Source organism: Camelus bactrianus, chromosome 24, assembly GCF_048773025.1.
Source record: "Camelus bactrianus isolate YW-2024 breed Bactrian camel chromosome 24, ASM4877302v1, whole genome shotgun sequence".
In the NCBI taxonomy this organism is placed as follows: Eukaryota; Metazoa; Chordata; class Mammalia; order Artiodactyla; family Camelidae; genus Camelus; species Camelus bactrianus.
In genome coordinates, this window is record NC_133562.1 from 2,679,550 (window position 1) to 2,702,772 (window position 23,223).

The 23,223-nt window shown below is 45.6% G+C and overlaps 1 protein-coding gene across 2 annotated transcripts in view; it reads right to left on the minus strand.

Annotated features, from left to right (window-relative positions):
- PTPRM (protein tyrosine phosphatase receptor type M) overlaps positions 1 to 23,223 on the minus strand; it is a 605,027-nt gene that overhangs the window by 110,275 nt on the left and 471,529 nt on the right. For both annotated transcript variants that reach the window (XM_074352449.1, XM_074352450.1), the window contains 3 exons: positions 16,638 to 16,789; positions 11,697 to 11,771; positions 6,643 to 6,830 (listed from right to left, as the gene is read on the minus strand). In XM_074352449.1, the coding sequence (XP_074208550.1) occupies positions 6,643 to 6,830; positions 11,697 to 11,771; positions 16,638 to 16,789 (415 nt within the window). The remainder of the gene's footprint in view (positions 1 to 6,642; positions 6,831 to 11,696; positions 11,772 to 16,637; positions 16,790 to 23,223) is intronic.

A 23,223-nucleotide genomic window follows, 5' to 3' on the forward strand; every position in this document is an offset into this window, starting at 1 on the left:
TGTGACACGGGGACTGGAAGCACATCTGAAGAGTGGGGGCCAGAGGTGAGTGGGAGGAGGCCCCCGCCGTGGCCCACCGTGGCCCACACACAGCAGCAGGGACCAGCTCTGCTGGCAATGCTTCTGCCAGGTACTTAACACGAAGCATCTCTCGTCCCACATGCCCCGGCCTCTGTGTCCAGAACCCCACAAAGGGTTCTTAGAACTTGTCTAGAAGAGGCTGCAGTTCTCTCTCTGCTCAGCAGCCTCCCACGGGGAGAGACAGCACCACCAGGGCGCCCTCCTCCCCGGGGCTGCTGCCTGCCCGCCCGCCCGCCCGAGGATCCTGCCCGTCTTCCCTGGGGGTGGGGGGAGGGGGGAGGGGGCCCTCCCCGCCTAAGGGCATCTCAGCAGGAAACAGACTTCAGCCTCTGCGGGGAGGAGGGGGTTTTCAGGGAGTGGTTTTCTTCTTTCAGTTTTCCCTGGCTTCCCTGAGGTGGGAGGCAAGAGTATCATTTTACATTTTATTTTATCTTATTTTATTTTTGAAGAACATTTTAAATAAAACTGGATCTTGGAGGTCAAGTGAGATGTTTTAACGACAATTCCTTCCGAGCTTGCCACGACTCTGTCCAGCAGATGAAGCATCAAACACAGCATCGTGCTTCCATGGAACAGAATCATTAGTTTTACTTAGAAAACAGGGGGAAGAGGGGGGGGGAACATACAATCCATACATGTTAAAAATATCTCCAAGGAGCTAGCTACAAGATGCTAGACATGCTCAAAAAAAAAAAAAAAAAAAAAAATCCAGGTTCCTTGGGAAAAGGCAGAAGTTGTACTTAAGCCTGAAGGTTTTGGCATAATGTCTCTGACCCGCCGGTTTACACTGAGCAAAAAAACAATCCCCACGTTCAATTATAAAATTCATCCTCAGTGTTTGGCCCCTGGAGAAATAACAGGAGAAAAGCAGGCAGGATAGTGCTTTTTAAATATATTTGGACACAGACGTACACGCGCACATACTTTCTGCAGAGTGGCTGCAAGAGTGACTCAGGTTGATGCGTCTCAGCTCTAGTAACTGGTACATTTTTGGGCCCCGGAGGGATACTGATGACTAGCTAAGGAACCAGTGCCAGCCGTGATTTTTCAGGAGGCCTGCTGTGGGCAGTTTTACCTTTATCTTCATTTTACAATGATAGCAACATGGATTCTTTTAGAATTACAGGACTACCTTCCTACTTAAGGTTAATGCTTTTTTTTTCCCCCCTGCTTAGACCCTGGAAGACAGAATCAGTTCAAAAATCAAGGACCCAAGAAGGGCTTTTGGGGGTGACAGAGGGGCAGGAATTCTAACGCTGAAGGGTCCCCACTGAGCGGGGGACCCCCTCCCGTGTCCCAGGACCTAAGGCAGCAGGGAGCGACTTCCGGCTCTGCCCTGCCCCGTGGAGGGTGAGGCCGCGGTTCCGGGCAGACGGAGAGTCCGGAATCTCCCTGTTCACTCTGGTGACAGAGGCCCGGGTCTGCAGGGCAGGACGGCTCAGCCTCCGCTGCTCCCTGGAGTGCAGCCTCTTCTTTCTACATTTCCGGTGAAACCACGGTGTTCCCCGAGGGCTCAGCAGAGACCGGGCTGTGCCTTTGGGGAGAAAGGACCAGCTCCTCTTCTGCACCAGCGTCACGAACTCGCTCCTCTCACTGGGTCTTTCTCCTGAGATCCCCGACCTAGTCTCCGCTGACAACGTGCCATTTTCTGTTCATTTCAGCCTGGTTTACTTGTTCTGTTGTGATTCATGTCTGAGGTTCCTTTGAATCAAATTATTGCATTTCCCTGGTGAGAGATGCCACATGCCGATCTCGTTAGAACAGAATCGGATAAAAAACTCGGCACTTCGTGCTGCTCTGCCTCACCCCCCACCATGTTTTCCCTCTTGTTTAGACGGACCCTTTCTTCCAGGGTGTCGGTCAGTGTTTGGACATTTCTGTCTGGGGAAAGATCAAGACGCATTAGTTGAAACGGTGTCAACAGAGAGAGAGTCACTATTTCAGAAGGAGTTTATCATCTAAGTGGCTGGTGCCTCCAGATGTCCATGGATTGAAGAAAACCAGAAAGGCTGACTGGGCGATTACACTGAGCCAGGGGGGCAACCGGAGGCGCTCCTGCCATTTTACCCCCCGGGATGCCTCAGGATGGAAGTAACTCATGGCTTCAACAAGTCTCAAGGCCAAGCATCGCACCACATTCTTTGAATGGGGACACAGCGATGTGGTTCATCTTACACTTTTTCAGTAAATACACATTCCTTCTCCCTTTACTTTCTGGGTGTTGATTGTTATCTTTCAAACAGTTCCTGTACGCCTCATATAGTGGCATTAAAAAACCGAGCTGTTTGTATTAACAGATCTTGAGCCAAGTACAGGAGCGAGACTCACGTTACCCGAGTCCCCCTCCTCTTCCCGTGGCAGTCAGGGTGATGTCCGAGCTTCTCAGTGGGCCACACGGGGCCCTTCACGACGGAGCCCTGACTGCCCTCCATCTCCTGCTTTCCTGTCGGCCTGGAACCCCACTTTCTCGCCTCCTCCTGGCCAACTTCAACTCTTCCTTTGAGGAAAGAGTCATCTTTGCCCAGATTTGCACCCCAGGGCTTCAAAGCACTGCTGATTAAGATCTCTCTTATGGGGTTTCACCAGGCGTGCTGAAGCCACCCCTTGGCTGTTCTCTCCTGCAGCCGGCGCCTCCTCTGTGTCCCCAGCCCCGGGAGTGTCAGGTCCACCCCACGTGCTTGCTATTCTCTGCTGAACCGATGAGCGCAGCTTGTTAAGTTCAACCTCCCCTCAGGTCTGACCTTGCAAAGACACTAGTGGAACCACTGTTTCAAAAAAGTGCATTCTGTGGTCTGTAGTTCTACCCTCCCTTAGGACTTTTCTAACTTAGATATGAAAATATTATTTCAACAATAAAAGATGACAGCATAAATATAGCAAAAATTGTTTTACTTTAATTTTTAATTTTTTTGGGGGTAATTAGGTTATATTTATTTATTACTTATTTGTTTGTTTATATGGATTGACCCCAAGACCTTGTGCATGCTAATATGCACGTGCTCTCCCACTGAGCTATACCTTCCCCCAACAGCATGTATTTTAAAGTATTAACTGAGTGTTATATACACAATGACTACTTTTTAGTGTAAGTATGTCCCATGCACTATTTGGGACATACTTATACTAAAAAGTTCTTCACTGTTCATCTGAGGTTCAGGTTTAACCTAGCAAACTGTATTTTACCTGGTAAACTGTAAAAAAAAAAAAAAAAAAAGAGTAAGTCCCAGGGATAGAATGTTCACCACTAGGAATACAGTTAACACTGTTACAATAACTTTGGTGTGAAATCCATAAGAATACCAAATCACCACGTTGTACACCTGAAACTAATATAATATTGTAAGTCAACTACACTTTAATTTAAACAAAAAAGGAAAAATACTTAACTTTTTGCCTCAGTTCTCAAACTCTTTCTCCACAGAATCAAACCCACCTACTTATTTAAGTTACTTTTCCATGGGAAGTTTTGATGAAATATGACACGTGGTAAAGGAATGATCTGGCCCTACAGATGAAGCAAACAGGCACTGAGCCCTTCCCATGAAAGGCTGGGCTCAGTCCACCCAGAGCACGGAACACAGGAGAGGTACTGAAGTTGTAATGGACACAGCTTCCCTGTAAAGAACACCGAGTGAACTCTCTCCCGGATCCGATTATAAATTAGGACTTTCCTCTTATACTAGTTAATGCTTCAACTGAATGCCAGATTCAATTCCAGCACTTACGATGCACTCAAGGAGTTAAGCCTCAAAATAGCATTATGAGGTTGAGGACCTAGTTACTCCATTTTACAGATGAGGAAACAGGCCAAGAGTTTAGACAGCTCGATCCAGGCTGAGTTGGAATCCTGGCAGTTTGGCATCAGAGCCTCGTCCCAGTCTATAGCCTCTTGGTATCTGACCCACGAGATTCACAGAACACTAGACAGTCACACATGCCTGACTTTCAGTGTGGTTACTTCACATCGAGAGTCAAAGAGATGCATTTGGTTAGTGTTCTGAAAGCCAAATGAGCTTTAAAACATTCCACTTAAGGATATTCCAGATTCACACTGGAATAAAAATTCCCTGGGGTTAGAGAAAGTGGACCGGGGTAAATGCAGCTGGGACCTGCTGCCACCCCGTTAACACATGCAAGTCTGGCTGCGCCTCAAGGGGAGGTCTGGGCACCTAACTCGTGGTGCGTGCAGGCCGGGGTGGTGAGGGTAGGACTCCGGGCTGCAGGTGAGACCCGTAGCAGGTGCCCCCCGTGCCCGCATCCTCTCTAGGGGTTTACCCACGGACCAGCACCACTTCTCACGTCCCGCTTGCTCTGTCCTGCCCTGATTCTCCCGCCCACATCTGCACCCTGCCCTGCAGGAGGAGGAGGGTGACACCCAAGAACCTGAGAATCACTGAACGCTAAGATTATTCCCGCCACAACTTCCACCTCAGGTTTCTCCCAATAGCACCTTCCTATTTGTTCCTGATTTCCCCTCTAGTATATGTTCTTTCTTCATTTTTTTTCCTTCCTTCTTAAAAAAAGAAAAAACTGATAATGGTTTTGGCATTAAAAAGTTTTTACTTTCTCTTCCTAGCTTTGTTTAGATATAACTGACATAGAACATGATGTAACTTCAAGGTGTGTAATGTGGTGACTGGATTACCGGTATATATCACTGTTAAATAGTCCTCTCTGATCTACTGAGAAAAAGTTTTTTGAAATGTAATTAATACATTTATTTCACAGTATAACAACTCTTAATGAATCATCAATTATAACATATTGCTTAAGATGAGTACGAACTGTTTCGGTTGCACTTACAAATCAGGTTCCTTCAGGAGATGTGAATAGGAGCTAACTTTCTGCATACTGTCAAATAGGCACCATCTGTGGCGCGTCACTGGAAGTCCTAAGGTCGGTATTTTAAAATGGTCCATGAAAAACTGGACTCGGGTTATTTTATGAATTGTTATTTGAGCCTATAACTAATCTCTTTGACGTTAACATCTTTAATAAACATTAGAGCCATATCTGCATTCTGAATGCTGGATAGACCTAAAGACTTCATCTCTATTCATTAGGCTTGTATTTTCTCAATAACCTAATTTTGTCTTTCATAAGATATTAATGCTTTTGGAAGTCTTGCTCTTAATCCTATTAATTCCTAAGCCAGCCTTTGAAAGTGCATGAGGAAATATGCAAAGGCAGTCAATTTCACTGAATTATAAAATTAAATGGGTAAAGGTAAACCTAAGAACTTCAGGATGGCTAAAATGCAGAACTTCACCTGGAAATACTTCCTGGACTTAAATCAAAGCCTTGGGGCCTGGCTTGTGTGAGTTTCCTTGGCTCTGCAGTCTTCTGAACTGAGGTCACTGGCAACCCACGCGGACACAGGTGTCAGCAGAGCAAGGTGCGTCTGGGTGTTCGCCTGAGCTGGACAGAGACCTGCGTTGCAGTGGTGCCGCTCTTACTGCTGTAACGAGTCTTTGTGACTATGCTCAGTAATGCAGCTAAGCCCAAGACAACAGAGCATGTGGGGCATAAAATGAAGTATCGTGAATGTCCCCACAAAGGAGAAAGAAGCAGAGTTTTCAAACTGGAACTGATTTTGAAAAAGACTCTAATTCCAGACAAGACGTTCCCCAGTCGTGAGTGAGTCAGGTAGACATGGTACCAGAAATCCATTCTTAGGTATAAAAAGCCACAAAGCTACATGATCCTACACTTCCTGTAAGCACGCTGCTGCTCCTTTATCTTCACCAATGACTGTGAACTAATTTTATTTAATAAAGTAACAGAGATCCAAGCCCTTTCCTGTGCTCCTCTTACTCCCCACTCACACACAGTCTCTCTCTCTCATACACACACCTCCCCCCCCACACACACTCAGTGATGGCGTGCTCTTTTGAACCAGACTTCTCCAAATCAGTGAATTCTCTTCACTCTATGAATGACTTTCCAACAGAACTAGCTACAGACAGAGGCTGTGGAAGGGGTGGGGTACATTTTGCATATGGTGCCAGAGTCTACATCGCTGTTCCTGGAACCCATCCCTCCCCACCCGCCCAGGGGTGTCTGCCCCAGATCCCAGGACGGCGACCGGCTCCCTGGGCTGGTGGCAGTGACAGCTGTCACAGCCTGACACCAGCCGGCCCCTCTACTCCACCCCGTCTCCCCTGCAAGGCGTCGCTGGCTGGTCTGCAGTTGTCTTAGGGGGGCAGCTTCTTTCTGAGATAACACTACAAAGTGATTGGGATTCAACACCAGACTTAATTTCAGGAAAAGCCAAGAAAGGTGATCAGGAATGGGGAAGGAGCCTAGCAGGCCTCTGTTTTCACTGTAAATTTATGCGGAACAAAGAAAAAGGTGGCCTATCCCCCCTTTTCCCACTGAGCGCAAGATAGCTTCCCAGTGGGAAGTCTCACCACCGGTGGAACTGGACGATGAGACACTGGTCTTGTCCTGGCCGGCCTCGTGGGCGCCACCGGCTGGCTGGACATGCTGTGCGCAGGACACCTGGCGCCAAGTCCTGGGCGGCGGCGAAGGAGCCCCAAGGGATGCGGGGCCCGTGCTCACCTCGTACTCCTCCTTGAAGCCATAGCCTTCGGCGCACTTCATCTGCGTGATGTGCTGAAGCAGGTCTGCCACCCGGATGGCGGGGTGCAGCTGCCCGGTCTGGTAGGGCACGTCGGCCGGCTCGCGCTTCTTGTAGGTGTGGGACTGCACCAAGCTGCTGGTGTCGCTGGCCATCGTGTGCGACTCGTCTGGGGAAAGAAGGCCGTGGAGAAAGTGAGGGAGGACCAGGAGCTACGCCGGGGTCGCCGAGAATCTAAGGAGTGCTGCGGACATCCCTCCACCTACAGCCGCGCCGGTCCCCATGATGGCTCAGCAAGAAAGGAAAGTTAAACGTTTAGAACCTTAAACGGGGTTGGCAGTATCGACAGGGATGAGGCAGGACTCTTTGGTGGTTTTTGTTTGTTTGTTTGTTTTTTAACAAAGCAGTCCAAACGATATGTTGCTTTCACAAAGCTAGTTGGTAAGAATCCTTCAGCCTTCGGGTGCTAAAGTTCATCGAAGTTTCTGTCTGAAACTTCACCAAGGCCTGGTGTGAAGCCAGTCTTGTAACCCTACGGAGATTAGTTAACTGGTTTGGATGATGACGTGAATAAACTCTGTACGAATGTTCTGTGAGCAAAATAAAAGTGCACAAGATGGGTTGGCTTACAAAGCTAGCAATGAAAATGTGGACTTGATACGGGGAGAGGGGAGGGAAGTTGGTTGGATGAGTCACTTCACATGCGCCAGGATCAGAAAGCTGGACAGAACAGGATGGACCAACACAGCACTCATGGGATGTTCTACGGGAGCCAACATGCAGGCCAGCACACAGCAGAACCAGCTGGCTTCGTCCGAATCTACAGGTAAGACCCCCCACCCCAGCCCTCCACACCTTCTCCAAGGGGCGGGCGCGTGGGGGAACTTACCATTTATAGGCACTTTTAAGAAGATACATATCAGGAGAAAAGAGGAGGAGAAAAAGGAAACAGGGCATAAGCAATAGTACTGCGTGAATAATTACAGGTAGTTTTTATTTTGTGCTTTAATCTGACAGTTAAGTTTTCTATTCAAAGGTGGTCAGAGGGCAAAGCCTCAGTTCTCCCATCTCGTTAGGATGGAGGTGTTTAATTTAAGCACTCAATAACAAAAAAGGAGGTTAAAATAGTATCATAATTGCTCTTCATCCCCCATGAACCAAGTAATGACTAAATAAGTCGTATTTGCATTCGACACATTTTTCTCTTTTAAATTTCTTAAACAAGTCAACCAAATTGTACTGCAAAATTAATGTCAAAATTTGGTCAAATAAGCCTAAAGAGGCCATATTTTAATGGAAGACTCCTAGTAAATTAGATTAATGAACTGCAGAAATTGTAGCTATTAAAAAATGTCTTACGCAGGACAGTGCTATTAGATTAAAAGAGTTCCACATTCTACAGGTTAACTCATTATAATGCTGAATCCCTTTTGCTGTTTTACGACTGAGGATGTGTCTCATCAAACAATAATGTGAAAGGCACTTAAAAGGAGAACGTTAAATCAAAATTGATTTCAGGGATAAAGTATGAAAACATGTAAGAAAAGGTATGTTCAATTAAAAAAATGACCAGATAGTTTATCAGTAGGGAATTCAGCTACGGGTTTTGGTTTGTTTGTTTGTTTAAGCTGAGAAGTTTGGCTCCGAAGGAAATTTAGTTTAAGGGCGCTTGACGAACTGGGCCTGGCTTTGAAATCTCACTTCTATCTGCATTGCAAAGCACCTGGGATGCATGGTATGAGGGTGGTGCACAAGTGTGTAGCCATGTGCTGCTGCTGGAATGGTACCTGGATCACTACGAGGTGGCCAAAGACACAAAGACAAAATAAAAAAGGTGGTAGTTGATTTCATGACTTTTTTCTTTTTTCATTTGGATTTGCTTTGAAATTCCTACGTTCCCATCTATTAGAACAGCTGCAGATAAACTGGGAAATGCTCAGCAGCAGATCTGTTCCTTGGCAACTGCCAAGCTCAGAGCGGGGCAGGGCTCCCTGCTGAAGCGCTGAGCCCCTGGAGCGTTTACCTGGGGGTTCTGCTCTTTATACTAAAATAAATGGGACACGCATGAGTTCCTCCCCCTGCCTCTCTCTCATTCTTTCAGACCGGTAGCTTTTGGGATGAATGGAACTAAATACCCTCCACCGTGGACTGATCTTCTCAACTCCCCCTAGGTGAATCATGTGGCCTTTCACGTGGATCCACTGCATGCAGCCCTGCGGTCCTCTGACCCCAGGCTGAGGCATCCTTGGGCGTTTCAAGACCACAGAGCAGCCACCACCGTATCATCCCCCACGGCACTGACATCTTGACCTCGTTACTGTGCGGACACATTTGAAAGCACTTAAACGCTGCCGAGGCCACGTAAGGAAGGAGCGCTGCTCCCTGGCACGGAGACACCGCAGGCAAAACGGGCTTCTCGTGTGGCGCCTGCTCTGCAACTGGGCCACTCACACTGGCAGAAGATCTTGATTCCATCAGAACTGGTGATTAATCAGTTTCCTCTGACTTCTTAAGAAAGAATTAGTACTGATAAAATACGTCATTTGTCACTAACTTCCTATATCTGCTAAAAATTACCCACCAATAATTTTTTAATTAAAAAAATTATGCCTGAGAGGAAACCAGAAATAGAGCTCCTCACTAAACGTTCTGATGGTTTTCTAAGACCTGAGAATTCATTCTACTGACATTCGTCAATAAATTATCTTGAATTTTCAACAAACCAGTTGAAAAATCTTGAATTGGAATGAATCTTGTCTTGAGGGTGGAGAAGGGCCTACCTAGCTATCCATTTATCCATCCATCTAATTTTTTTTTTGCAAGAAAATGATATAACTTGTACTAAAGCTTTATACATTAGGGCTGGGCACCTTAGCCCCTGACGATAAAAGGCACTGGTGGATTTAATTGTGCTAAGCTCCGAGTCCCCACAAAACATTTCTTCTCATCCTGGTGTCAATTAGAATAGCACTATGCCCCCAAAATGCCAGAGGAGACATACGGCTTATCTTCTCTGCATGGTTTCAAGTGATAATCTATGTGATATACAGGTTCCCTCTGCACCCAATAACGTGGTTCCCAAGCAGCGCCATTTCTGAACATTGGAATGCTGGTACCAACTCAACACAGTAACAGTTATTTGTTGAGCTGGTTGACTTGCTTTTCACAATGCGCTTCATTTTTGCTACCTGAATTGTCTATTTGAGCGATTCTCTCTCTGAAAAGAAGCCTAACCAACTTTAAAAGATGTCATTAGCGTTCGGAATAACAAAGCCTCGATTTTAAAAGATGGTATTGGTTTAATAAGCTTATCTAAATCCTGCTGTGAAATCTGAACATTTTCTTCCCTCTGACAATGCACAGCACAGCTCCCCCCACTCCCAGCTCCCCCAAGGTCAGCACATCTACTAGAGGAATCACAGAATGAATGCCAGGCACACAAAGAAATATCAAATCCTCACCTATCAAGAGATTCTGCAAACGTCATCTGCATGTAGACTTCATTGTTCGGGTGCCTAAGATTAGCCCGAGCCCCTCACTTATGAAAAGGAGAAAAATGCAGCTTTCTTTCCCTTACAGTTGGTATTAAAAGGCGGGGACTTTGGAGGGTTTTGTTAGTCTTCAAAATAATGCCAATTTAACTAATCCAGTTTATGTCCATTCTTAAAACTTCTGTCTGAGTTCATTTTTTCCCTCAGGCAACAAACTGACTTCATTAAGCCCAGGCAACGCCATAAGGGGAAAAAAGATCGCTCTCTATACAAAAAATGTAACAACTTAGAGAATAGAGAAGCACAGAGATGTAAACCCTTGTAGCGAGAGGCAGGACGCAGGTGTCGCACAGCTGAGGGTGGAGTCTGGCCGCGGCAGCGTCTTAGGCTCCTTGGAGCCATTTGCGTTGTGCTCCTTTTTGGCAAGGTTAGCGGCAGAAAGAAGACACAGCCGGGATACACTTGGGTCACGGTGTGTCTCAGAGGCCACGGCAGCTCCCACTTGTTTAATTCGACCACATCCAGGTGATGGCACGCCTCCTCATGCTTCTTGTACTTGGACAAACGGGATTTTTTTCTTTAACCCCCCCACTGGGAATATTTCCTACTCGCCATGCATTCTGCCCCAGTGGGCTAACATTTCATTTCATTTCCAGTGACATCTGACACAAGATAAACCATGTGATTAGAGTGTCACCATTCACTGTGCTGTCAACAACATCAGCTCCTTTGAGATGCCACGGAGTGACAGACACTGGATGCTGGGGCAACCTGAGTGGCCCCGAGGAGAGGTCGGGGGCCAAAACTCTACTGCGATCATTTTTCTGCCTAACATGTGGCATAATCAGAAAAATGCTGCTTTGGAAATTGCAGTTTTTAGTGCTTAGCAATAAGTGAAGATAATAAGAAGCTATTTTCACTTTCATGGCTGTCACATTGGACAGAATCACTCTTACAAGTGCACAGCTGAGTGATGACATAGTGTATTTTTCCTTGGGATCAAACTTGACTTTAAATTCTGAACACTGGAGCCGGGATAGCTCATTTGAACCTTTTGGTGTCATTCCCAACAGACAGGCGGCAAACCCTTCTTATCAATGGAGACTGTCTGGAGAAAGTTATTTTATATGCCCACCTCCCACCCCTCCAGACCACCTACCACTCCCCTTGTCCCGGTTACAATCCCCACATCAGGCAAAATTAAAACTCCCGTCTCCTACACAGTGGCCGCGGACTTTCTAAATTACTCCTGTAATAAACTGTGATAAAGGGAAATGTTCTCACCTAAAATTGCAGTTGGCACAAATGGGTCTGTCAAACATCATAAGCGGGTCAAGGCAGAGAAAGTAAAAAGAGAAAGAACAGTAAATGACGATGAAAGGCCCCCCCAGTCTCCCCGCAGAAAACCGCAGCAAGCGTTGGGCTACAGCACATCAAACACGAAGCCCCTCCATCAGCCTGGACAGCAAAGTGGGCGCTGGCCGCTTCCGACTGCTACGGGGTCTCGGGGCGACGGAGAGATGGAACGTGGAAAAACCCGTTACCTGGGTAATAGGAGTTAGGCACCGATGTGCTCAGTGTGTTCGTTTTCATCGTAAAGGACGACGGTGAAGACACGGCTGTAAATAAGACAAAGGCCAGTCAGTGGGGGGCAGACGCAACACCTGGAAACACCGCCCTGCGCTCACTCGTGGGCACCGTGCCGGGCGCACTGCTGACCCAAGACCCGTCGGAGACGCACCCACGTCTGTGTGGTCAGCGCCGTCACTTTCTGCAGTCTCGGGGAGCTATGTGTGCTTTAGAGGACATGCCACCTTCTATCGCACACCTGGCCCCACAGCGGAAGGAAAAACCCCACAACCACGGCCACCGTTTTGGACGGAGAAATTCATTAGACTTCCTTTTTGACTTCCAGCCTTTGCTTTTGGGATTCTGCAATCATGCTGAGCTGATTTTTTTTTTAAACAACTAAGAGTATGAGAATTATCTACACATGGCTTGTGGAGAATATTCTGAATTTTTTTTAATTTGCTAAACCCTCGCCTTCCTCTTACTTGGGATTTTCAGAGAGCTTTTCACGATGCTGTGATCTGTTTCATGAAGAATAAAGGAGACGTTCCATGCACATTATTTTTAAGGTGAAACTGCATGCCTACGTTCTGTTCTGTTAGTCATTTAAATGCTTTTAAAAAATGCCTATTTTTCTTCCAAATCTTCCTCTGAAACACTCAAGATTTAACGATTACAACTTCTCTTCCTCCCATTATTAAGAGGTAAAGTCAATCTCATCCAATTTGTCTGATTCCATTGAAAGTGGATACTTCTTATTTTAAAATATTTTTAAACTCTCGTCAACATCTTAATTGATTAGTGCTTTTAAAAACACTTTAATTTCATTAAAGTGTAAAGATAACTGATTTGAATGTGCTCAAGTGCTCAAGCTGGATGTAAGTGTACGTTTTAATTCCTCTGATGAGTTAATGGTAGTTATATGATTAATTTGACGCTGAGTTCCTGATCAGGACACTAATGCCCACCGACATCGCTGCTTCACGGGAAGCACCACCACATCCCTGTGGTTCCTGAGCGTCATCTCTATTCTGACATGTTAATATACTTTCCCTCTCGTGGAGCCGGTCCCTTCAGATAACGTTTTCACCTGTGTTCATATTTTCAAACTGTATAATTAGTTAATGGCAGAACCAGAAACAGAGCACAAGCTGCCTGTCATTTATAAGTTCTTCTAAAATAGAGACGTATTACATTTAGAATGTATATTTGTGGTAAGCTGCCAGGTAAAAAGAGAGCAACTGATGAAGATAAGGACAAAACACCTGAGTATCTGTAAAACACACCAGGGTCAGTGAGCATGATGCCTGTTACCCACTGACATGTTAGTTTGTCCTGTAAAAATGTGCAAAGCAGATACAAAATAACTATGCTTATTTTCACCTTTAAAATGTATTTATATATATTTTTATAAATATTTATTTTATATATATTTAAAAATATGAAAATAAATTCATAGATTAGGAGCTTGGGATTAACAGATACACATTACTATATATAAGGCAGATAAACCACAAGGACCTACTGTACAGCTCAGGGAACTATATTCAACTTCTTGTAATGAGCTGCAATGGAAAAGAATCTGAAAATGTATATATACGTATGTATGTGTGTAACTGAATCACTTTGCTGTACACCTGAAACTAACATTATGGATCAATTACACTTCAATAAAAAAATAAGAATTAAAATTAAAAAAATATATCTTAAATACTTCTTTTTGGATAAAAATTAAACCCATTCCCACTATACATGTCTACTTTTCCCCCTTTTAAGTAAAACTCCTGTTTGTTTTGGCAGAGATTACTCTCCACTCTCATAATGCTCGGGCTTAGTTTGAAATTCTCCACCTTCACTCTTTGCACTGTTTCATTCCTAAAAGCTGCTTGCCTCCCAACCCTGAAAGATCTCAAACGTATCCAGACTTGTAATAGGTTTGGGGATGGAAGCCTAGTTGTCTAATGAACACCTTTTAATTAATTAATTAATTAATTATTGAAGTTCAGTCATTTACAATGTGCCAATTTCTGGTGTACAGCACAAGGTCCCAGTCATGCATACACATACATATGTTCGTTTTCATACACTTTTTCATTAAAGTTATTATAAGATACTGAATATAGTTCGCTGTGCTATACAGAAGAAACTTGTTTTTTAAAATCTATTTTTATATATAGTAGCTAACATTTGCAAATCTCAAACTCCCAAATTTATTCCTTCCCACCCTCTTCCCCCAGTAACCATAAGATTATTTACTATGTCTGCGAGTCTGTTTTGTAAATGAGTTCATAATGTCCTTTTTTTCCCTTTTTTTTTTTTTCAGATTCCACATGTGAGTGATAATCATACGGTATCTGTCTTTCTCCTTCTGGCTTACTTCACTTAGAATGACGATCTCTTGGGCCATCCGTATTGCTGCAAACGGCATTATTTTATTCTTCTTTATGGTGAAGAACACCTTTTCTGAAAGCTTCCTTTCCCAGTAACTACGCTCCTACCCTAAAGGCATCAAGAGGGTATCGGGACAAAGTTTACCCTTAGGGTCACTCCCCACGGATGGGATTCAAGGAGAGTGGGAAGAGAATGGAACTCCTCCTGCTGTGTTTCCTCTACCAGCGGTATTGATGGGAGGCATCAAATAACGCCTCAGGGCAGGTGAGCCCTGGATGCTGATCCCAGCCTCCGCAGCAGCCCTCCCTGCGTGGGCATTTTAGGATTTCCACAGAAACATACATTTTTAAAAAAGTAAATGTCAAATTAAATTTCCTGTCCAGAGGCAAATATTCCCTGTTGCTCAAACGTCAAACGCCTAGAAACTGCTAATGTAGATTTCTGCTCTTTGGGCAGGTAATTCCAAGTAAATTTATTTGTGAGGAATTTCACCAGGAAGCAGAAGGTTTGGAGCATTAATGGACTATCCTGGAAGGCAAGAACATGTGTCAGTGTGGTCCCCTTTCATACTGATGTTCAAGAAATAACTGCTAGGACAAAAAGTCTTTTTTCCTTTTCTTTCTTTTTTTAAAACAAAAACCAAGATTTATTCCACTTGTTGCATTGACAGAAATTTGTTATAAGATTTTGGCTGTATTTTTCCTCCAGTCCATCTTATTTCTAACAGCAGATAATAAAGGTCATGCTTATATGCAGTTTTATCATAATCCCCAGTTAACTAATGTTTCAATGTTAAAGTCATCGATATTGAAATGGCCTAATAACTTTAATTTCAGACTTAAAGGTTTTAGGATATATTTGTTGTTATTGAGATTTCTTTGCTCTCCCAAGATAATGAAACCTTAAATGAGGACTATTACTATTTCTTGGGGACCAACAGATAAAATGAGAATAATTTCAGATGTAAATACATGTAAAACATAATCTTGGGAGATTTATCTCATCCGTATAGCTTACAGTAGGACATTATGACCTTTCAATAATCACAAACTTGGCTTAAATTCCACCCTCATCCCCCAAAGAACTGGAACAGTCCTAAAAATCCTCCTTTTTAATAAATACCTATGGGACATTTGTCACTGATTCCATGGAAAGGTGGCTTTCATAGCGCTAAATAGAGCTGTGACAAAAATTCTTATCTTGTCTGTTGTGGGAAGGACTTCTCCCACCCAGCCCACACAAATGCATTCTAAGTTGCTTTATTTGGGCCATTAAACACATTACATATTTTTTTTAATGAAAAATATATTTGCTACAAAAAAGCAGAGAAAATTTTATAAAAAAAGGGAGGCAGTTCATGGTTAAACCAAGTGCCCCGGATTCTGCCAGCTGCACTGAGGATGCCATGAAAGGGCAGAGGACACTGGTCATCATGAGGAATGTGCCCTGCCAGTGTCTGGTGGAACTCCACACCAGCGGCCGGGTGTGCACACAGATGAATGAACACAGGGCCTCTGACCAGGGGCCACTGTGGACAGAAAGAAACAAGCTTTCTAGAAGCCTTGCTGAGTGTTGGGAAAGGCAGGCGCGGGAAGAGCGCTGACTACAGCGTGTGCGATGGGAGAGGACGCCGGACCGGAGATGCGGCATCAGAACATGCCAAGTGGGTAGTCAGGTTGGCGCACGCACGGTCTGCGCGGAGTTCAGCCTCTCTCGCCAGAGACCATGGTTCTGTGCTTCTCTCCATCCCCGGCCTTATTTTTATTAGAAACCGAGATGCCTGCAAGTCCTTCCCCACGTGGTCCAACAGCCTGTGCACACGGATGTCCCACGGTAAGGAAACCTCTGACCCTGAACCCAGCTGAGCTGCGCCATGGGATTTAGTTTTTAGAGAAGATCACTGGGGCCCCAGAACCTGCTCTTTTTGTATTTCACACAATCCGAGTAATTGTCAGCTTCCTAAAATAATGCCTTGGACCTGGATCGCAGGTGGCAGCGTAGGAAGGTATTAGCTGAGCTCGGCTGCCTCACCTGGCGTGAAATGTAAGCCTTCTTAAGTGGAAATACAGTTTAATGTATTACCTGCCACAAACAGCCCTATAATAAAGGCAGACCTTGTCAGCTAAACAAATAAACAATTAGCTTGTTACTGCCATTTAGCAAACTGTTTTCCAACAGGCTTCCCCTGTGTTAATTCCACACCTGGCACACACACAAACAGGAGCTAAACACCACAAGGGAGGGTGACAAGCAAGTGCCCTCCTCTTGGGGAGGAGGGCAGCCTTGGTGCCACGGCTCCAGGTCACTACAGAAATGGCCCGTGGCTCCCTGTGCTCCCTGACCTGGCCCACGGCCTCCGACGGAGCCGCGGCACATAGGGACATCTCCAGGGTCATCTAGGAAGGGGCATAAGAATGCTGTCGGGGGGTTCTGCTTCCTAACCACCCCACCCCCTCACCCCAGCACTACGGGGAGCCCTGGGGAGCCGGGAGCTGCCCGGGAGCCGGGGAAGCGCGTGCACTCACATCTCCCGTTCAGGTTGTGCGTGTCCATGAAGGAGAAAGCCTCGTCGCAGCTGGTGCCCTGCTCCGCGTAGCTCTTGTCCATGGAGCTCACCATCACCGTCATCTCCTGCCGTGTGCTGCTCATCGTCTCCTTCCGCTTCTTGGCCAGTTTCCTTCGGACAAAGAGCTCATTATGTAGACGTGCACGTGGGTACAAAGTGTGAACCGACCGATGATTGGGAATCACTTCTACCGAGTGAGTGGTATTCTTCCGTCACACGGAGCGTCAGGTTCTCTGACAAGTGCAGAGACGCAAGGAGAAAATACATTCATTGTCCTCGACAAAACCCTCAGTGACATTAGGAACACGCCTTTATGCTTCTCCTGCTAGGAGCTGAATTAAAACGGCGCAGGACCCAGGTACCACACGGTCATAATGTATCTACTAAATTATTTTCCACATTGCCATACTCAGGGGTCAAGAGTCAATCCCCCTTAGTAAGTATTTGCCAAGCCAAACTGAATCCAAGGAGTGAGTCTAAAAGGGACAGCTGCAGAACCAAAGAACAAACCTGGCGAGGGGTGATGCCAGCATAAACGGAGCGCAGCGCGAAGGGAGGCGCTGTAACACTGCCTGCGGGGGACAGAGACCGCTGATGGGCATATCCATCAGGTGGCTGTGACACTGGGCCAGACCCCAAATGAACCCAAAGCAGTTCCCCATCAAGGCTGGTCAACAGGGCAGAAGGTAAAAAAAGTCAAATTACTGGCTTCCCTGCAAAGTTTCATAGAGGACTGCGTCCCCAGGCCCCCTCCCTCGGTGAAACAGACGCAGAAAGGACTTGGAAGGCGGCGAGATTTGTAATTCCTTTGGAGACAGTTTAACCCTGGCCTCTCCATCATGCTCACGAACCACCAAAAGCTCATAATCTTAAGTCACAGAGACCCGAACAAAAGGCATTAAACCTAAGGGAAACTGACTTTCAAATACACAGATAAAACACACTTTTCCAGGTCTTTATCACCGGAGGTTGTCTGACGCATCCAGGACAGACAAGAATAGAATTAGAGACGCTTATGAAGAAGTTATAAAGTGAGAGGATTAAAGAAGACCATGGCACCGTAATACCCAAGACACAATATCCTAAATATTCTAATTCTGCTTAAGCACTTAGCAGCGCTTACACAGGAAAACAGCAGCTATTTCTAGTAAATCATCTCAACGCTGACTGACCTAGGACACAGCAGAACTTAAAATGAGCCACGTAATCAGAACCACCCCCCCATTAGGAGATCACTAATGCAATGGGAGGCACTGACAACATTGGACCATATGGATAACCTTTATTATCATTTTCAAAAGCCACATAATCCAAATGCTTTCTCGCCTGTAGTTATAATAATCTTTTAATTTCATCCTTGGAAGGCAGAAGGGTTTCATTAATAAGTTGCCCTTTTTATTGCTAAAAGTTGTTGGGAAAAAGATACATTTTTAAACAGAGAAATGAAAATGAGCTATGACGTCTATGCCAGTGTTAAAGCTGTAAAGGTTTTGAGCAGTAAGCGGGAATGGCTCTTCGGGGCACCAGAGTGCAGACTCCGATCGTCCTCTCCAGAGCTGCGTTTCCTCCAGCCAATCATGCTAGTCTGAGAGGAGCGTCTGGGCTTGGATGTTCTCAACAGGTGTTTTGGACAGAGGCAGTCCCGGCCTGAGAGAAACAGCTACAGTTACAATACGTTTGCTCTGCACTTCTGAGTCCGCCAGCTCCCTGGAGAAGCATTCTCAAGCCGGGTCTCCCCAGGAGCTCTGAAGTGAAGGATTGAGATAATGAGTGCCATCATTCAGGCAAAACATCCCTTTTTTGCTGGAATTTCTTGGATTTGCTTTGGACTGATTTATGCAGATGACTGCCTCCAAGTTCTCTTTTGTTTTGCCTACAAAGAGAGATGCAGTCAAGTTCGCCAGACTTCTCTCTTTGTCTTCTCTTGCTTGTGTTCCTCTAATCCTTATAGGTTAGGAAATGACAGTCAAAGTGTCACAAAAAGCTAAGCCTGTACTGGACAGATCTTTCTCCTTTCTAATCCCCACGCGTGTGCACTAGCTTCAGTGATGTCATGCTACACATTTCACTGCTGATCTTTAAGCACACAAGAAGCCACGAAGGACCTGGGAGAGTGTGCTCAGACCAAGCAGAGGTCCAGTCAGAGCCCTCCAGCTTTAAGCGCACGTCCATTAAACACATACTCTATGTCTGTGAGCCTTCAAAACGCAGCTCACAAGCCCTAAGCAAGCCTTCCTGCAACAACCTCAGCTTTTAACCACATTTTTCCTCTCCTTAGATTCCACAAACACAGGTGTCTCACGAGGGGCCAGGCAGGTCCCGGACATGAGTGAAGGAGATGTAAGACAGTAAGCAGTGGTGGAGACTGGACGGAGGAGCACAGGGAGGGGACGGCCGCTCCGCTCCAGAGGACTGATGCCTCAGGGAGGTCCCAGGCATCATTAACTTCAGGAGAAACCAGAAATCCAGATTTTATGGGAACTATTTGAATTCTAAGTATTGTCAAATCATTCAAAGCAAAAAGTTTAAAAAGACGATGTGGCCGAAACTAAGTATTCTCTGCTCTCCACTAATACAGCACTTAGAAACTTAACTGTGTTGGAAGGGTCAGGAGTGGAAGATGACACGCAATGCACACCTGCGTGCTGTACGACTCCAGCGCTATGATATTCTGGGAAGACGGACCTACAGAGACAGTAAGAAGGTAAGAGTTTGCCAGGTGGGGCAGGAGGGGTGACTACACAGAGCACAGAGGATTTTTAGGGCAGGGAAGCTATTCTGTATGATATTAAATGGTGGGTACGTGTTATTATTCAGTTGTTAAAAACTACGGCATGTACACCACCAAGAGTGGACCCTAATGTAAACTATGAACTTTGGGTGATAACGATGTGTCTTCCGTTGTAACAAATGTACACTTCTGGTGCAGGATGCTGACAGAGGGGCAAGCTGTGTGTGTGGGGGTGGGGCAGAAGGTGTACACACACTCTCTGCTCTCCTGTTGGACCTTTGGCCTGATTTTTGCTGTAAACCTAAAACTGCTCTAAGAAGTAAAGTCTACTGAAAAAACTGCAATACTGCCTGGGACAAAAAATAGGAGGGAGAAAAAAATGAGTTATAGCGCCAAACTTCCCACTAGCACAGAAGTGGAGAAGGAAAGAAATGTGGAATGAATTCAAATTAGAAGGACGGTCCTTCACGCTTATTATATTCTAATAGTTCTCTTTTTTTCCTTTCCTGGCATGAAAATACAACACGAGGAATGAGGGTGAGGGGAATGGAAGGGAACTTCCTGGCAAGTTATTAACTGTGTGACAGGAATGAATTAGCACCAGTAAAATGAACATGAAGCACGATCTCTCCATGGGTGTGTCCCATGGAAGGAGGAGATGTGGGACACACGGCGGCCAGCTAGGGGACTACGTGCAGCACGGCTGGAAGGAAGGCAGAGGTAACTCCTCCTCTTCTTTCCCTCCCTGAATCTGAACTGAGTGCCGCCTGTGAGAGGATGGGGGTGGAAGGGCATGTTTGCCATGGGTACCAAGCAGATTTAAGGGGAGGAATCCAAAGGTCAACCTCAATGCGGACCCTAGTCACACTCCTGGTTTATTCCGACTCGGGATTATGGGACATGGCTCACCAGCGAGCACGACCGGCCCCTCCGCCCCACTACAGGTCCTGCCATGTTGGATGATGCTGACAAAGATGGCAACCGAGGAAGGACTTGGTAACACTGACCTGAAGATAAGTTGTTGGCTATACAAAAAGTGTCCTCATTTTTAAACTATCTGTCATTTAAAATTCTACAGGGATGGTAAAACTTGAGGCATTGCAAATTTCAATGAAAAGGCAAATGACTTTCTGGTTCTGGCTTCCACCATTAATTGTGTGCTTTGGTTAATTAAGGACCAGGGCAGAGGCTGGACTGAAGAAGAGGTATTTAATTTTTCTCCCAGTAGGGGTGAAATAATTACTGGTTGAGTCAAAGAAGTTATTTGGCACACGTTACACCAAATTGCCAAGATCCAGCTGAAAAAACCAAAATGAAGAGGGGGCTGTCCTCTTGAAGATGGATCTGTGAGAACTACCAGATAATGTTGTTTTTAAAGGTAAAATTTTAAGGGAAAGAAAAAAAATGTCCCAACATTAGAGCAAAAGATGAAGCACTACAGCAGCAAATGGAAAAACAATGAAAGTAATGACCACAGAAACTTCCGTAGGACCGCGGAGGCACCAGGCGCGTCACAGTCACTAACTCTCCATTCTCATAACAGCCCAGTGAGGAACCTGTGGTTGCGAGCCCAGTCTTAGAGAGAGGGAAACCGGGGCGCGGTAGTGCTAAGTTGCCCAAGGCCACGTGGCTAGAGAACTCTAGACCTTTGGTATTATTTCCAGTGTTGAGAGAAAACATCTTCATGAGACTGTGATGGGCATCGCTAAGCAAACTTTATTGGTTGCTTAAATCCGGACACAGAAAACAAAGGCTAGTTTACTTTGTCAGTTGGGACTTTGTGGCTGTTGACCAAAATGAGAACGTTCTAACATTGCTGTTCACGGAATCACCACCTAAGAAACCACTCCACCCGTGTCTTGCAGACATAGAACTATGGGGCGCATTCATTACCCACCCCACTGCCTCCTGCTTTTCACTGACTAGTAAACATGGCGATTGCTAATCACAAACAATAGTTCACGTCGAGACAAACCAGGGCTTTGATCTTTGTTGGGTCTCTGTTTCAGAGTTCACTTCTTGACCCTGTGATGACCTGAAACGACAGGCCGGTGTGGCTGAAGACAGGCTGGGAGGAGGCCTTAGACACCGGCCTTCCCCTCCTGCGGCTGAGAAGTGGGGGCAGATTTTATTAACGTATCACTCAAGGCTTCAGCTTTATTTCAGGTGACCTTATACCAAAGATGCCCTAGAATGTTCCACGGACCAGTCAGGGTGTCTGCAAGGAACACGCACCAGACAAGGGATGCAAAGAACCCTGTGGATCTCTTAGACAAGTAGCTGCCAGGATCTCTGTACACACGTACACACACACACACACACACACACACACACACACCCGTATTTCATGTTGAAGAGGCTCAAATAACAGTCATGTTAAATAATTAAAAATTATTAAAATAATTAAATAATTAAAAAATTAGTCTTTCTCCAACTTGAAAGGTTGAACAAATATCTGGAAAAGGTTGACCTTCTTTTAAAAAAAGCTGCAACTGCATGTATCACAACCCGGGATCACCTCCAAACCATGATGTCCATCTGCTGCACGACTCCCTGACGGTGACAGTCGTCTCGAATTACAGCAAAGAAAGGGCTTGGGATTATATTATTTACAGCAAGAAGACGAATGGACTCACAAGTTAAATTCACATGTGGGAACAAACATAACTTCAATATCCTATGCTTCATTTTGGGAACCAGCAGCATTAAGAACAGAACCTGCTGTTTTCTGGAGGGGCCCAAGCACCTGCAGCTCTGACGGTCGCGGGCTAGACTGATGCGAACTTCCTAGCCCTGACTTCCGAAGGAACCCCTCCCTGACGGCACGCGTTTCCCGGGGGCAGCTGAGAGCCACTGCTTTGACCTCAGCCAATAGGCGTTGTGCTGTGCTTCTGGCCAGTGTTAGTGTCGCTGAGTGAGGGCGGGGCTTTGCCTCTTTTCTGTGTTGGATGTCCCTGTCCTAGAGCCGGACTGGCAGGTGACGATACAGACATCTATTTGTTCCCATTATTTCAACTATCTGGTTAACCATAATACATTATTTCCTGATTATAAAAAATATAGGAATAACGTAGCTGTGTATATGCGTGTGTGTGTGTGTGAGAAAAAGAGAGACAGAGAGACAGTGACTGATGGACATTTGGAGACTCAAAGGCTCCTAGGTCACTACTTGGATATGACGTGCCCTCTTCATGGCTAAATCCTGTAGCTTTTCAGCTTGTGGAAAGAATGAAAAGGACCCTGGGATTGAAAACATAATAGGGATACAGATGTTTTCTTTGAATTTTTCTAAGTGATACAGAGGCGTTTAAAAAAAAACAACTTTTTTTTTCTAACTTGAATTTAACATTATTTCCTTGGAGGAGAGGCCATTGGGTCAATCATGAAATGCATTTAATTATCACTCTCCCTCACTTTCCTACCTGCTCAGGCATCTTCCCCATCTCCCTAGGTTATCTTTCCTACCAACCAGGAATTCCTTACGAGTCCAGCTTTCCCGCATTCCCTCCCCTCCGACCTTTGTCTGGCCCGGAGGGTGAGAGCTCCTGTTTGGTAACTGTTGGATGAAGGTTCAAGCTGGCCTCCTCTGAAAACAGAGACTGTGGCAAGTACCCACCCACACACATGCTGCTCGCCAAGAGCCACCCGCAGACACAGCCCTCCCGACAGACGCGTCTACCACTCGGGACTAACTCACAGCTCCTGTGAGCACCTACATACTGTCCCAGGCCAGCCGAAGGTTTTTAAACATTAGAAGAGAAAAGGCAGCAGTGAAAGTAATAGACACAGTATCTGTCATCCTTAGTCATATTTT